General features: G+C 61.2%; 1 protein-coding gene across 1 annotated transcript; it reads left to right on the top strand.

The window, feature by feature from the left end:
* The first annotated feature begins 1,391 nt into the window (after positions 1-1,391).
* Positions 1,392-15,087, top strand: SYNPO (synaptopodin). The gene is made up of 4 exons (XM_054168277.1): positions 1,392-1,650; positions 4,498-4,764; positions 10,861-12,770; positions 14,078-15,087. The coding sequence occupies exons 1-4, from the start codon at positions 1,392-1,394 to the stop codon at positions 14,855-14,857; spliced, it is 3,216 nt and encodes a 1,071-aa protein (XP_054024252.1). The 3' UTR covers positions 14,858-15,087.
* Positions 15,088-15,124: the final 37 nt, after the last annotated feature.

Below are 15,124 nucleotides of genomic sequence, written 5' to 3'. Positions count from 1 at the left end.
AGCAGGGAGAGGACAGACTCTGAGAGGATCTCTGCCGACCCGCACCGGGCTGAGGCCGTTTTCAGCAGCTTTCTCTTCATCCTCATTTGAGATAAGCCAGCACCTTCCTGCTCCCACCACTTGCTATGTTTCTAAGGCAAGATGTGGGTGGCTTCCTGCGAGCACTGGGGCCCTGAATTACGTAAAGAGCAGGGTGAGATTCCCTTTTCAGAGAGAAGCACAGGATTTTTCCCCCCACCCCGGATCTCTTTGCAAATCCTTGTTGAGTAATTGCAGCAGAGCAAGGCAGGAGGAAGGATTTCACAAAGGACAGAAGATTTCCTTTGGGCATTCTCAAGAAAACACCCCAAAAACCCCCCAGCAAACCAACCTTGCTTTTGGGGACTGCCTGAGTGCCTGTTTGGCAGCCAAGCTTTCACTGGTTGCTCTCAAACCTGCCTTCACCTCCAAAACAACTTGCTAAGGACAGGGGAAGTTTATCAGCAAAGCTGTGTGAGCCCCAGGTGAAGCTGCAGGGGTTGATCCTGCCTGAGCTCACCCTGGTGCATTGACTTGTTCCACTGAAAAGCCTTTGCAATAAGTCAGGAAGGGTTTTGGGTTGTGCAGGAACTGCTTTTCCTCCTTGGCCAGCTGCTGGGTTGGAGAATCCATCGTGGTCCCTGTGTCATGATAAGGTGGGGGGCAATTTCCAAACGAGCTGTTAGGGATTTCACCCTGACAGGGCCAGGCCAGGGCTGGAGCCTGGGCTGGGAGTACAGGGAGCCACTCTACTGGCTGTATCCAGAAGGACTCAGTGCATGCACAACCATCCCCATGCATAAGCATCCTCATGCATAGGTATCCTCAGTGTTCCCCTTCCCTTTCCACAGGTCTTTAGGCATCGCTCCTCTGCCCACCTGCACAAGAGAAATTCCTACACAATCCTCTTTGGTGACCTGTGTCCTCCAGGCAGATCCCTCCAGCTGAGGCTCTGGAAGCTGCCTGTTGCTGTAGCATCGTGCCTGTTCCTGCCTGCAAGGAGAGCAAAGCTGGGCTCCTGCCTGGCCCGTGACCACCCTCCCTCTCAGACACAGGCTGTGCTTCGAGGGATGCTGCTGGGGAGGAGCCAGCTGCTCACCCATACAGACTGGGTTTGAAAGGCCTTGGAGCATCAGTACTGTACACAAGTGGCAAAGATGCTGCAGGCAAGGCTCCAGCAGCCCTGTCTGAAAACCCAGCCCAGCTGCCCCGTGCCTGGTGACACTGCACAAACCCCATGTGTCTGTGGGATGGATGAAGGGGACACTGAGGGGGACACCAGCTGCTGGCAGGAGACAGGGAGCAGCGAAGGGCAGAGGTGCCATCAGCTCCTGGATGCTCCTGCCTCTGAGACAGTCAAGCAGGAGGGACGGATGGGGCCGCTGGGAGGGAAGGAAAATGAGAGCTGCCAGCGGCAGCCCGAGGGGCTCAACGGGGACACAACAGGACCCTCATTGCATGATGGCAGCCTGGCCTTGGTGGCTGAGCCTGCAGCCCCCCAGAAAAGCCCCAAGTCTGCCCTAGAGCTGCCCACCACAGCATTCAGTCTCACGGCTAACCCCGACCAGGAGTGGAAAGTGGTGAAGATCCAACAGGTCCTCCTTGACGCCAGCGGTGAGCCGAGGAAAGCAGGTAAGAGGAAATCCCTTTGGCCACCCCACAAAGAGCTGCTCTGCTTCTGGGGCTGCTGCTGCCCAGCTTGGTGGTGGGAATGCCTGGCTCTTCCCAGGGTAGGATCTCTGCTGGGTTAGAGGTCCCAGGCTCCCGGCCGAGCTGCTGGGACTTTTTTAGCTTGAGATGATCTCTCTGGCCCTAAAAATAAGGAGGAATCTGTGGCTTTTCTTGGGAAGGGGGTGGGGAGGCAGAGGGTGAGTTCCCACAGCGTCCAAGTGCTCAGCTGAACCCCAAGTGGGGCATCAGTGAGAGAGCTTCCTGGCCCTCCTCCTGGCCTTGGGGCTCAGTGGGACCCTGCCCCGCTCAGGGCCGGTTCCTGGGGTGCTGCCTGTGACACTGCTCCCGAGTCGGTCAGAGCAGGGGTGACCAAGCATCTGTTATGTGGCTTGGGGCCATCTTCCTGACAGCCCCTGCTTTAAAACTTAAGCACTTTAATTCAGGCTGGTTGGTTCCTACAATCCTCTCTGCCATTGCCTCACTTCACAGCCCTCTGGGCCTGTCCCTTCAGCTACAGTGGCACAAACACAGGCACGTAGCTGGGCTTACCACAGACCTCCCCACCCAGGGGAGATGCTCCCGCAGGATTAGACCCATCCTCTTGCAGGCATCAGATGCATTCTCAAACTCTGCTTCCACCCTTTCTATTTTGCTCCTGCCCAGCTGTTATCTCAGCTGCCATGCGGCAGGGAGGCAAGAGTGTCACTGTCCCCATGGGAGGGCGTCATCGGATGCTGCCACTCAGAGCCTGGCTTCTCCAAAGCAGCCCTCAGGATGGGGAGGGATGGGAGCGGGCTTGGGATGCTCCAAATGAACCCGGTGTCCGGAGTCTGTCCCGTCCTCCCCCTCCCCCCCCTCCATCCCGCTTCTTTTTGAAGCCTCCTCTTTGTGTCCTCAAAGCCAGCGGCTCCCGGGAAGGGATGAGGGCTGGGAAGATCAGCCAAGTTCCTTGGCTCACTGCTGCCCCAGCAGCTCTCCCGGCCGTACGGGCGTCATGTTTCAGAGCTCAGCACGCTGAAACCAGATGGATCCAAATAGTCTTCCCATTCCTCACTCTGCTCCGGGATGGCAGATCCGCGGTGGAGAAAGGTCAGGCCTGGCTCTGTCCAGGCTCAGCGTTTTCCTAACCCGTGCAGCCATCCAGCACTTTTTGCTGCCAGCCTGGAATTTTAAAGTAACTCAACAGGTTTGTTGGAAAGACTTTGTCTGTCCCGTTTCCTCCCCCTCCAAGTGAGATCACCACCAGCCACTGCCTGAGGGACCAGTCAGACTTTCCAGAGCCTCCAGGCAGGATGTCACTGAGGGTCCTCAGCACCGGGAGCATCGCCAGGACCTCGCAAAACCCCTCCAGGATTGGTTCAGAGCAGGAACAACAACAGAGGAGGGAGGGAAGAGCAGGTTCCCATTCAGATGGCATCAGCAGCGGCAGGGTGTTAGCAGGAGCATCCCCAGGAGGTGTCAGGGATTTGTTCCTCTTCTCCTTGTAGCTGACTAGGGATAAAATACCCTCCTCTTCCACACAGCTCCTGTGAATGAAAAGAGTGCATCCACCTGCACCAAAAATCATGCAGTGGTGGCCTTAAGAGCTGAGAGCAAAGCAGATTTCCCCCTTCCCCCCCTTCCCCTTCCCTCTCCCCCTGGCCAAGCAGTGCAGACCCACCCAGGCAGGTCCCAGGTGCCCCTTTGGTCCCCATCCAGCAGCCCAAGGCCAGGCTGGCTGCTCCCAGATATCCTGCACAGCGGCCCCGGCTGGTTGGCACCTCTAGGAGCAGGCTGGGGAGTGAGCCCCGGGTAGAGGCTGGGAGATGCAGGAGGCAGGACTGGTTTCTCTGTCTGGTGTGCAAATAAAGGGAAGGTTTCGCTCCCTGGGGGCTGCCGAGGCAGCGCCGGTGCCAGCCTCCCTCTAACACCAGGGAAGCACCAAAAGAAACACAGGAGTAAAGAAAGGCAGAAAGAAAGGAAATTAGAAAGGCAAAAAAAAAAAATGAGGCCAAGAGCTCATGCTGCGGTGTGGACAGGCATGGGAAGAGGGAGAGGCTGGTCCTGCTCACAGCCGTGCCCGGCAGCTGGGCAGCCCCGGCGGGGAGCGGCGCGATGGAGGTGGGAGGGGACGCTGGCTCCTGCAGGAATCGTCTCGCCCAGCGCTGCGGTCCCCTTGTCACCTGTGGCAGAGGGCTTTCGGTGCTCTTCCCGGGGAATCCCCAGGGTCGTGACGCTGGATTGTTGCCCCATCCCAAGCCCCCCAACTCTTTGGGTAAACTGGCAACGAGGGGAGGCTCTGCTTCCTCACCCGTGTCTGAAACCTGAGGTGCTGCAGGTCCCCAGCTGCGCTGGGAGGATGGAAGGGGGAGGGAGATGAGGACTGGGTGATGAGGGGTGAACAGGGCTGGGGTAAGGCAACGTGCAGGGCGGGGGTTAGGGGATGTGTAGGGCTAGACAAGGCAGATGTGCAGGGCTGGAAAAGGGAGATGCCCCAAGAAGGAATAAAGCTGGGGTGAGTAAGGGGATTGTATAGGGCAGGGATAAAGGGATGCACAGGGCTGTGCAGGGGAATACCCCAGACGGGACAGTGGCATGTCCCAGGCTAGGAAAGGAAGATGGCCCAGGATGGGATAAGGGGGTGTGAAGGGCTGGGCAGGGGGGATGCCCTGGGAAAAGACCGGGGATGTCGTGGGAAGGATTAAGGGGATTGCTCAGCATCAGCTCAGGAGATGCACAAGATTGGGCAAGGGGAATGCACCGAGCTGGGCAAAGAGATGTCCTGGCTGCTCTCATCTCGGCAGCCCCAGCCGGGTTGGGAACCGGCAGGGCAGGGCCACCGGGGGCAGCCGGGGCGGCGGGGCGGCTGCCGGTGCCGCCGGGGAAGGGTGACCCGTCCCGTCCGGTCGGGCAGGCGGTGCTGGCAGGGGCAGGGCCGACGGGACCCATCACCCCCCAGCCCCGGCCCCCTCCCGCTGCTCCCCCCCCCCGGGCCCGTTCCGAGGGCGGAGCTGCCGCAACTTTCCTGCCCGCCGCCTCCTCCCCGGTGCAGTCGGGCTGCGAGGGGCGGCGGCGGCACCGGCACCGGCACCGCGGGTAGGGCCGGGGCTAGGGAGGCGGCGGCTGCCTCCGGGCTGGGCTGGGGGGTGCCGGGGCAGGGACCGGGAGACCGGGGGGTGCCAGCACAGAAGCGGGAGTGGGTGGGAACGGAGATGGGGGTGCCGGGGGTGGTGGGATCGAGAGATGTCCAGCGGTGCCAGGGGCTGGCAGTGCAGGGGAGGGAGGAAGGAGGCACACAGCGGGTATGAGGATGCATGGCGGTCAGGAGGTGCTCGTCCAGCAGCCCCCGTGGGGTGCTGATTGCGGGTGAAGGGCAGGAGAGTGGAGTCGCAGACAGCCCTGGGGAAGAGGAGGGCTGAGTGGGGTTTCTCTTTATAAATTAGGGGAGTGGGTGTCGGTTCCCCCTGCCCACATCCAGGGCTCGGGCATGGGGCACAGCGTGGGGATCTGGGAGTCCCCCTTCATTCTCTGCTCCCAGCTCTGCAGAGCGTCTTCCCAGGCAATATCCCCTGCTCCCCTTCAACGACGACTTGATCTCCCCTGGCTGTGCCACCCCGCGCAGGGGACACGAGGGCTGTCCCTCCGGCTTGGCAGCCAGTGGGATGGATCCCTTACGGGTTGTGCAAGAGACAGGCAAAGGCCCCGGTTCATCCCACTCCCCTCCCCGCTCCGTCCATCCGACAGGGACGAGCCGAGCCAGGTGACCTTCTCTGGCCAGACCAGCACTTCTGGCTGGTGGCACCAGCCTGGCAGGGCTGTCACTGGGTCCCGACAGCCCAGGATGTATCGTGGCAAGTCCAAGCATGAGCAGGCAGAGGGAAACTGGGACTCACCTGCGAGGCAGGATGTGGTCGCTGTGGTACCTGGCCGTGGGATGGGCCGGCTCAGCTGTACTCTGGGTGGAAGGGTGTCAGGAGGGCTGCCCAGCTGCAGCCTCCTTTTGCAAGGCTAAAATCTTGATTTTAGCCAGCTAGGGGAAGGTGCTGCCTCCACTTTGGTGGTAGCAGCAGCCTCTTCTTCTTCAGTGTAGATTCCTGCAGGGCTGGGGCTGCTCTTTGCATCCCCTCAGCTTCCCCCCAGGGAAGCAGGGCTGGGCAGGGGCAGCCAGCCTCCATTAAAATTCAACTCTCCCCCCCCCCCAGCCTCTTCTCCTCTTCCTCCCGGGTGGGAGATGGGTGCCCCAGGGCTTGCTGCTGGGAGACTGTGGGGCCTTTGGGGGGCAGGATTTGGGTGCCGAGTCCCGGGCCAAGCAGGGGCACAGCTGTGAGGCAGGAGGAGGCAAAGATCTCCAAATCCAGCAAAGCCCTTGCAAACAGAGCACAGGGGAACTTGCAAGCGCATCGAATTTTCTCGCTGTGCCAGATTTTGTCACTGGCAAAGGCGCCAGCGAGGAGAGGCCCAGCGTGGTGTGCCCTGCCAGGCAGCAGAGCTTGCTCCCACCACGCACAAACCCACCTCTTGAGGGTGGGTTTGCAGGGCCAGCCTGCCTGGGCACAAACTCCCTGGAGGTAAAGGAGGATTGGAAACTGGGAATGAGGCAGAAAAGAGTCATTTTAACCCCCACCCCCCCCGGCATTTGAATCTGATCTGTTTCTAGCTTACTCGACAGCCTGTCTGTGCCACCTTCCTTGTTTTCCTGGCAGCAGATTATTTGGGATAACTCTGGGAGCAGGAGGGGAGCACAGACTGAAATGTGTGCAAGTTAGAGAGCACTGCAGAAAAAAAAAAGCCCTGCACAGCTGTAGCTGGGGCAAAAGGCCAGCTGCTTTCCCTGCCAAAAAACCTGCTTACATTTCCTCGGTGTCCAAAGCCCTCAGTGTCTGGGTGAAAACACTGGAGCCCCCCTCCCCCAGCACTGCCAGGCTGTGGCTGTGCTCTGGGGCTTGTGGCAGGCAGGTGACACGGTGGTGGCTTGTGGACAGATGGGGTTTGGTCTCAGTTCAGTGCTGGCTTCTCCCAGGGGGATTTTGTCAGCAAGAGGCACCGTGTGGGTTGACTCTCTGCAGCCCAAGGAGTGATCAGGAAGGGGGGGAAATGCCTGCGGGTTACGGGTGGCAGCTGCTGTGCTGTGTGAAGGTGGATTTGGGGTTTCTGATCCGTGCTCTGCCTGAGGCTGGAACAGCCCTGGGAGCAGAGGGTGGCCCAGTGGGACATCCTGAGCGTCCTGGGCTGCAGTGTTGGGTTGCCTGATCATCCAAAGCAGAAGCAGTTTAGGGAGAGAGCCCCAGCTGAAGATTTTGGAGCCTTCAAGCCAAGATTTCACAGCGGCCTGTTGCATCCCACTGGCCCCACCTGCCCTCTGGTACCTCTTAGCTTCTCTGTACAAGGACTTCTCACCACACCCAGTGCTCATAGCCACCCACAGCTGCAAGGTGGCAACTTTCAAGTCACCGACTTCTTCTTCTGCCACTGCAGCCACATCGAGTCCAGCAACTCCCAGGCTGAGCCAGTCAGCTCGGGGAGCCCTGGGCTCTCACCCCTCCCTGCAATTCTGGGGCCCAGTTCTCCTATCTTGGAGCCCATATCAGGGCAGGGCGGGCCACAAGCAGGGTCTGGTACGTCCTCCCTCACCATTTGGGGTTGGATGGTGACTGCAGCCTTTGCTGGCTGCACTTCAGAGGCTCTGCAGTAGCACTGTGTGGGGACTCATCCTTTGCACGGAAAGCTGAGCTGGAAGGAATTATTTCTCTCTTTTTTTTTTCCCCCATCTGGCCAGGAGGGGAGAACAAGAAAAATGCCTTTCATCACCCTCGTCATCCTCACTCTGGAGGAGAGAGCACAGTACGTGCTGCAGGAAGGATGACTGACGGCTTAGTAAGAAGCTGTTAAGCCCTGCACTTGGGGGAGGTGGTTGGAAGTCACCCCTGGAGCAGTGGGAGACTTAGGGAGCAAGCACCTATATAAATCCATAGATAGAGGCCTATAGGTTCCTCTGGCTGGAGCTGAAGTGCATTACATTGAAACAGCACCCGTGGGCTGTTTGCCAGTGCTGTTTCAGTGGGTCCACCGCTGCCAGGTATGAGGAGCATCTCCTTCCTTGGCATCCCTGGACCACAGGGCTGGGGGTGGGACCCCCTAGCGTGGGGACACATCAGTGCAGAGAGCTGGCAGAGCTGGATTCATTGTTCTTGGAAGGAGCTGGGCCATTTGGAGAGGAGAGACGTTTCCTTCCCGAAGGGCAGCGTGATGGTGAGCTGGTGTGTGCTGTGGGAAGGAAGGAAGGAAGAGTGGAAGAGCATGAGAAGTGCTGCTCACCCTTCGGCTTTTGGCCTGGGCTGCTGTTAATGGGAGGAAGCTGATGTCCACTGCTGCCTGAGCCCCTGGCGCCTTCAGCCATCCACAGCTTCTCTTGCACCTCCTCCTGCACTGCTCAGCCTGCCTTCAGCCCTGCACCTCTCCTCCTCCTCCTCCTCCCTGCCACATGGATATCTGCAGCCCATTGAGCTCCCTCCCATCTGCTTGGGACTGGGGAAAGCACCCGGTCAGACCCTAGCCCTAGTCTGGCAAGGGATGGTGGAGGATGAAGGGATGTTCCCTAAGGTGGAGGGGAACGAGGGGTGCAGAAGCCACCTCAGGTGACAGGGTCCTTCCAGCCACCACAGCAGGTGGCTAGAGGCTCATCCTGTGGCTCAGGCTGGAGGGCAGAGGGGAAGGTGGTCCCTACCCTTCATATGGGGATGGGATGGCACCCTGGGGTTGAACAATGATGAACCACATTTGGAATGGTGCCTGCAGAGCCGGGTTGCAGGGCTCCAGGGTCCATCTGTCCATTTGTCTGTCTGCTGGGCTCTGCATGGCTCTGCAAGCAGGGCAGTGTACAGTTGTCCTCTGCAGTTTCCTCTGGCCTGACAGAGGCTTTGGTGTGCTCCATCCATGTATAAACATTGCATGTGAGGAGCAATTCTTAACCCCAGCATCCCTGTTAGTATCCTGAGGGATTCATTTCCAGCAGCCTCAGGTGGAGCAGCCCAGGAGTGGTGGGTACCAGGTGGGCAGAGGGGCTGCCAGAGGAGTGTAGGGGATGGGAGGCTGCAAGGTGATGCTGGGAGTGGATGCCAAGTTGGACATTTCAAGCAGGGAACTCACACCCAGCAGCACTCCCTGTCCCGGAGGGGTATTTGTGCCCGGAGCAGCAGCAAGGGATGGAGATGCCTCAGGCAAAATCCCGGTGCTGGTCCCAGCTACGTAGGGGCGCATCCGGTGGCTAGTCCAAGCAGGAATGGGCTGGCCAAGAGCTGAGTCATCCCTCCAGCACGGAGGAGATCTCCCAGGGCCCCCTCAGTTGCTGTTAAAAGGCAGTAGCAAGAACGAGAGGCTGCGAAATGGCTCCATCGAGAGCTTGGCTTCTTAGGCGGCCTCAGCCTCCGAGGAAGCAGGGATGTTCGGCTCGGAGCACGAAACTCGCAGACATCTGGAGCCTGTGGCTTGTTTCTCAACAGCTCCTGGGACGTATTTCTCCTCTGTTTCGGAGATAAAGGCGGCGGGGCTGACCCCGCAGAGCGGGAGCAGCGGTGCTGGCCGCCCTCCAGCCAGCCCGGCCAGAGGAAACCGCGGCCCCGCTCTGTGCCACCGCCAAAGCAAATAGAACCCCGGGCGTTAAACAATGCCGGGCGCTAACGGGGGAGGTGCTGGCCGCCGGCATCGCCGCTGCGGACGGGGTCCTTGTCTCCAGGAGAGATTTTCTACTGGCATTTCTGCCACCTTTCCCCCATGCCCGGCCCAAACTCTCCTGTTGGGTCAGCCCAAAGGTTGACGTCTTCCTTCTCCCTCCTCCTTCTTTCCAGCCCTTGCAGGGGTGTCCATCCCGCACACCTTGGCAGTGCTAGGACGCGGGCAGGGACTTGTTGTGCGCTGAGGGAGGTGGGAGGGATGACGGGTGAGGAAGAGAAGATGCCCAATTTGCAACAGCCCTCCTGCTTCACCGTGGGCTCGCTGGAAGGATTTGGCTTAGTCATTCATCCCTTCCTTTGCTGGTAGGCTGAGCCACTGCTGAAAATATCCTGGAAGGCTCCCAAGCGGCACAGAAGGCAAGAAAATGAGAAACACATGAAGGAAGGGAAGAAGGGAAGGGATGGGAAGGGAAGGGGAGCAGGCGCTAGCGGCATCCGGGGGAGCGGAGCTTGGAGTGGGCAGACCTGGCCACCCACCTCCCTGCTGGGGCTGGAGCAAGGACAGCCCACCACAGCCATCCCAGCAGCACCGCTGAGGAGCAGGTTGTACCCTTGGTGGGCGCTGGGGTGATGCTGGTGCTCTGCAGCAGTGTCTGTCCCCCAGCAGTGGCCTCGGCGCGGTGCAGGACGTTGGCTTCCCCCAGGCGCTTCAGGGTGAGCTGGTAGGAAATGTCTCACCCTGAGAAAACGCCTTCCCGGCAGCTCCTCACCCCTTTGGCCTTCGGGAAGGGCTGGTGCCCTGACCTCCTGGCCAGCACACGAGAAGCCCAGCAACACTCCAGCTGCTCGCCACGGAACTTTCACTGGACTTCTGGCACTTCGCTTTTAGCTCTCGAGTGGCCTCCGAAGGCATGAGGTTGGCTCCTTGCTGTGGGCTGTGTCTGTGTCCGGCGGGTCAGGATCTGCACAGCTTCTGTCGGCTGCTGCCATCTCGTGTTGCTCTATAAACCAGTCTCCAGATGGGGCCACCCACCGGCCTTGCCAGGAGGTTTCCTGCCCACTAGGAGCTGAGTGTGCTGGGATTTGGGGCGAGGGGGTGGGAGACAAGTGCTGACCCCTTCCCTACCCACTGCCTCTTCAAGCTGGGGGCAAATCTGTGTGAGCTACAACCTGAGACCTGACAAAGCCCTTGGTGAAATTCCTTTCCCATATGGTCACCGCAGTGGCTGCAAAGAGCCCAGCTGAAATCCAGGGCACAGTGGCAGAAAAGGTCCTGGGTGTTTCCTGGGCTTTGTCATCTGTCTCCCTGGGGTGCAGAGCTGCAGTTCAACAGCTCAGTGGGGGCTCTGCTCATCACTCTTGGACTGCAATATCCCCTTGCACAACCCAGCCCTGGAGCATCTCTCTTGCCTTCCCCCAGCAGCCAGGGAAGGGGATGGGCTGCTGGGGGATACCTGGTGGAACAGCTGGCAGTCTCACATCCCCTCTCAGCCCTCCTGACCCCACTTTCCCTTCTGCCCAGGTCTCTCCCGCAGTGCCAGCCTCTCGGAGAAGGAGCTGAAGGAGGCGAAGGCACGGAGCCAGAGGATCGCGGCGCAGCTCACCACGGCACCCGCGCCCAGCTCCAAGGGCGTGCTGCTCTTCAACCGCCGCAAGCAGCGCGTCGATGGGCTCGCCGGGGCTGCGCACGGCGGGGCGCTGCCGCTGAGCCCCGCGCCTCGGCCCCCGCCGGCAGCCATGGAGGAGGGCGAGAGGCAGGGGATGAAGCCAGAGCCTGACCGGCTCAGAACCCCGGCAGAGCGGCGACGGGCGGACACTTCCCCTTGCCGGGAGTCGCCTGCAGAAGCCCAACAAGTGCCACTCAGCGTCTACCTGAAGGAGAACATGGCACTGGCTGCCACCAACGGTGTGCAGGAGCAGGCAGCCAGCAGGATGGAGAGCGGGGTGGGGAGGCTTGAGGACGCAGCAGCCCCTGCCGGGGCGGGCGTGACGACTCCTGTCCCGCCACAAAGCCCCGAGGAGGGGAAGAGCAGCGGAGTGCCCGGAGATGTGCCCAGCGAGGTGCCCAGCGCACCGGCAGGGACGGTCACAGGGCTGGCGTCGCCAGCCAGCCAGCAGCAGAACGGGGCACAGAACCGGCAGTACTACGAGGTCCATCTCACCCTGGCCAAGCCCCAGCCTGTGAAGAACCGGACAGCCAGACCCTTTGGCACCCAGACATCCCCTGCCAGCAGCCATGCTGAGGAGGGACCCCCTGCCACTGAGCTGCCCCCACCACCCACCTATGCGGAGACCCTGAGTAGCCCCCCACCGCTCACCCGTGTCCGCTCACCCCCTGCCTACTCGGCCTTGTACCCTCCCTGGGAACAGAAGGTGCTGCCAGGTGCCCCCCTGGGCTATGGAGTGAGTGGGCCAAACCCCCTGCCCAAAACAGGGATCCTGGAAGAGTCAGCTGCTCGGAGGGCCAGCAAAAAGCCTATGTTCACCTTCGTGGAGAAGCCAAAGCTGGGCCCCAACCCTGACCTGCTGGACCTGGTACAGAGTGCAGACAGCAGGAAGAAGCAGAAGGAGCAGGGGGAGCCCGGTGTTGAGGATGAGCCCTTTGCCCTCGGGGCTGAAGCCTCCAACTTTGTCCCCAACAGCACGGCCAGGAGTGGGCAGCATCTTCCAGTGGCTGATGATGCTCCGGCGTGGTCGTCCTGCCTCAAGTCTCCTACCATCAAGCCCAAGCCAAAGCCACAGCCCAACCACAACCTCACTGAAGCCAGAGGGAAGGGGGCTGAGCTCTTTGCCCGCCGGCAGTCCAGGATGGAGAAGTTCATCATCGAAGCTCCCTCTCAGCCTGAGCTGCTGCGGTCCCCATCACCCACAATGTCCCTGCCTCCCTCCTGGAAGTATGATATCAATGCTTGCCTGTCACCCATGGTCTCCAGACGTCCCTCTAGGAGTCCCTCCAGGCCCTCCAAAACCCCCCCAGCATCTCTGTATGGCGGCAACCTGATGGAGAATGAAGCCTCACAGAAGGAGCTGGAGATCTCCAAGCACCAGCCCTACCAGCTCCAGTCTTCTCTCTTCATCCTCTCCCCATCCAAGGGGCCAGCTAGGTCCACGCCTCAGGAGGTGCCTCCACCCAGACCCTCTCTTCCCGACGCCTACCCCTACCCCCAGCAAACTTCCTGTCCCACCTCTCCGTTACCTCCTTCCCCAGTTTGGCATCCCCCCACCATGCCCAGCGCTGCTCAGACCACCTCCAACCCCTTTCCCGGAGCGGCCGGGGCTCCGCCCCTGAATCCCAGCAGCCACGCCAACCCGGGAGCCCCGCCCGAAGTGCTGCTGGCCTCCCCGTGCCGCCTGCTGCCACCCCGAGCCAAGGCAGGCTTCCAGGCACCCCGGCCCTCCTACTCCACCAGGAACGCCGGCATCGAGCCACAGGTGTGGAAACCTTCCTTTTACTACAAGTAGTGATGGCAGAGAGGAAAAGGTGGAAGCTTCAGGCTTCCCTCCACTGGCCGAGTCCTCCCTAACCGCTCGTGGGTGTGGCAAAAGGCAAACCAACCATAAAAAAGGGGGAAAAACCGGAAGGAAACAGGAGAAAAAACCAGAGGTAGCTGGGAGACTGCAGTGCTGGGACACTGGGTGAGATGGGCACTGCCGAGCCCCTGGTACAGTGGGAGCCAAGGGGTCCCAGGGAGGTGGCAGGAGTTGTGCAGATCCCATGGGATCCCAAAGATCTGTTGTGAGCCTGTCCCATGGGCCCACCGGTGCTTTCTCTCTTCTCTCACCTGGAAGCTCTATGGAGCATCGCATCTCTGGCGCCACCCTTTCCTTGTCTCCTGCCTTTCCAGCTCTCATAGCCAGCAGCTACCAGCTCTGCCTGCTCACCTGCAGCCCCTCTATCCTGCTGGCTGCTACTGGTCTCCTACCAAAGCAAACCCAGAGGGGATCCTCCATTCAGCCTCACTGTGCCTGCTCCTGACTCTTTTGCTGACTCTCCTGACTCTTTTCTTCGGGATCTGTCCTTATTTGCTTCCACACTACAGAGGAAGAACCACACCCCTGGGAGGACAGCAGAGCTCCACAATGCTGGGACTGAGGACTCCGCAGGGCCCTCTCTCTGGCCAGGCTTGGCGCCAGAGCTGGGGACAGGCAGCACTGCTTGGCACGGCTGGGAGCAAGGGATGTGCTGGGCAGAGAAGGGCTGGCAACAGCAGGGCTGCTGGGTGATGCTCAGCCTGATGCTCGAGATGCAGCCTTGCTCCTGCCCAGCCCTCACTCCCACTTCTCTCCCCGCAGTTAACAAGCTGCCTTTCCAACGTGCTTTCACTTTCTCCTGCGTCTTTCTGGCTTCCCCCTCTCTTTCTGAATACACTCTCTGCACTGCCAGACCTGGCTTTTCTCTTTCCTGCTGGCTGCTGGGCAATGGACCCCCGGGGGGAGTGCAGGGGGACCCCCGTGCGTCACCCAGAGCAAGGCTTTAGGCAGCCGTAGGCCATGAGAAGCCCCAGGGACGATTAACGGCAGGCTCGGCCTGCCCCGACAGCTCTGGCTGGCAAGGAAGCTGTGCAGAAGCAAATGCACTTTGGGGGAGGCCTTGCAGAGGGTGCGGTGCATGAAGATGCATCCCCTGCTGCTGTGGGGCCGAGCCAGCACGAAGCTTGCCCTGGCACCAATCCTGTCCCTGTCCCTCTGCTTTGCCCCCTTCATCCCCTGGCACTAACCTGCTCTCTGTCCCCCTCCAGGAAAGGCGGCAGTCCCTCCCCGCCTCGCCCACCTGGACCCCCCGGCCGGCACAACGCCCGGGCAGCCTGGACGGTTGGGCCAGCCCAGCCTCTGTGCCCGAGCTGGACGAGGGACCCCCCATGTCACCTCCGTGGAGCGAGAGGTCCCTGTCCCCGCTGCGGCAGGATGCGGACCCCCGGGCCAGCCGGCAGCTGCAGGCGCGGCTCGCCAGGAACATCATCAACGCTGCCCGCAGGAAGAGCTCCGAGCCCGGCGCCGCGGGGCCGGAGGGCTCCCGGCCCTTCATCCCCATCCTCTCCGGTTCCCCCAGCCTCCCCCAGTCCCCCCGGCCAGCACGGCTGGAGGGCTCCAGAGCCTTGGCGCTGCAGGCTGCCAGCAGCGTTCCCGGGAGCCTGGGCACCCCCTCGCCCATACACAAAAGCCCCTTGCGATCGCCCCGGGCAGACGGCCCCCCATTTTGTACCTCCCCTGGGATGCCTCGAGCTGCCTGGGCAGAGGGTCGCCGCCTCCTGGTGCAACCCAGCGTGTCCTCCTGCCCCGTCCCCAGGCTGTCCCCCAGCCCCAAGAGCCCTTTGCCATCCCCCGTGGTGGGCGGGCGGTCCCCGGCCAAGCGATGCACCTCCCGGTCCCCGACGGACTCGGACGTCTCCCTCGACTCTGAAGACTCGGGGACCAAGAGCCCCGGCATCCACAGCTTCAACCTCTGCCCCCGGGGCTGGACCGGCAGCCTGCGCCTGAAGCCCGGGGGGCTGCCCTCGGGGGCCCCCTGCACCTCCTAGACCGGCCAGCCCCAGCCAGGTCACCCTCTTCCCGGTGATGCCACCTGCTGATCCCACACCGGGAACACCCCAACCTTCGGGGCTCAGGTCCCCGCAAAAAAACTGGCGTCCCCACTCCCCAGCGGAGCTGCCACAGCTCCTCGGCGTGCCAGAGGGGTCAGCTGCCTCCTACCCGCCCTCCATCCCATGGCCCACTCTATTTTTACCACCTTAACCTTTCGGGGCAGGACTGCGTGGTCAGCAGGCAGGGCGGGCAGGGCGGGCAGG

The sequence above is a fragment of the Dryobates pubescens genome, chromosome 16, assembly GCF_014839835.1.
Source record: "Dryobates pubescens isolate bDryPub1 chromosome 16, bDryPub1.pri, whole genome shotgun sequence".
Lineage (NCBI taxonomy): Eukaryota > Metazoa > Chordata > Aves > Piciformes > Picidae > Dryobates > Dryobates pubescens.
This window is presented reverse-complemented; position numbering and strand designations above follow the sequence as displayed.

Bases quoted from the DNA above. Each gene is read 5' to 3' on its own strand.
- SYNPO (XM_054168277.1), top strand. From the start codon at position 1,392: ATGGGGCCGCTGGGAGGGAAGGAAAATGAGAGCTGCCAGCGGCAGCCC. The intron at 1,651-4,497 runs GTAAGAGGAAAT...GGGAACCGGCAG, and splicing joins CGGTGAGCCGAGGAAAGCAG to GGCAGGGCCACCGGGGGCAG. The intron at 4,765-10,860 runs GTAGGGCCGGGG...CCTTCTGCCCAG, and splicing joins CACCGGCACCGGCACCGCGG to GTCTCTCCCGCAGTGCCAGC.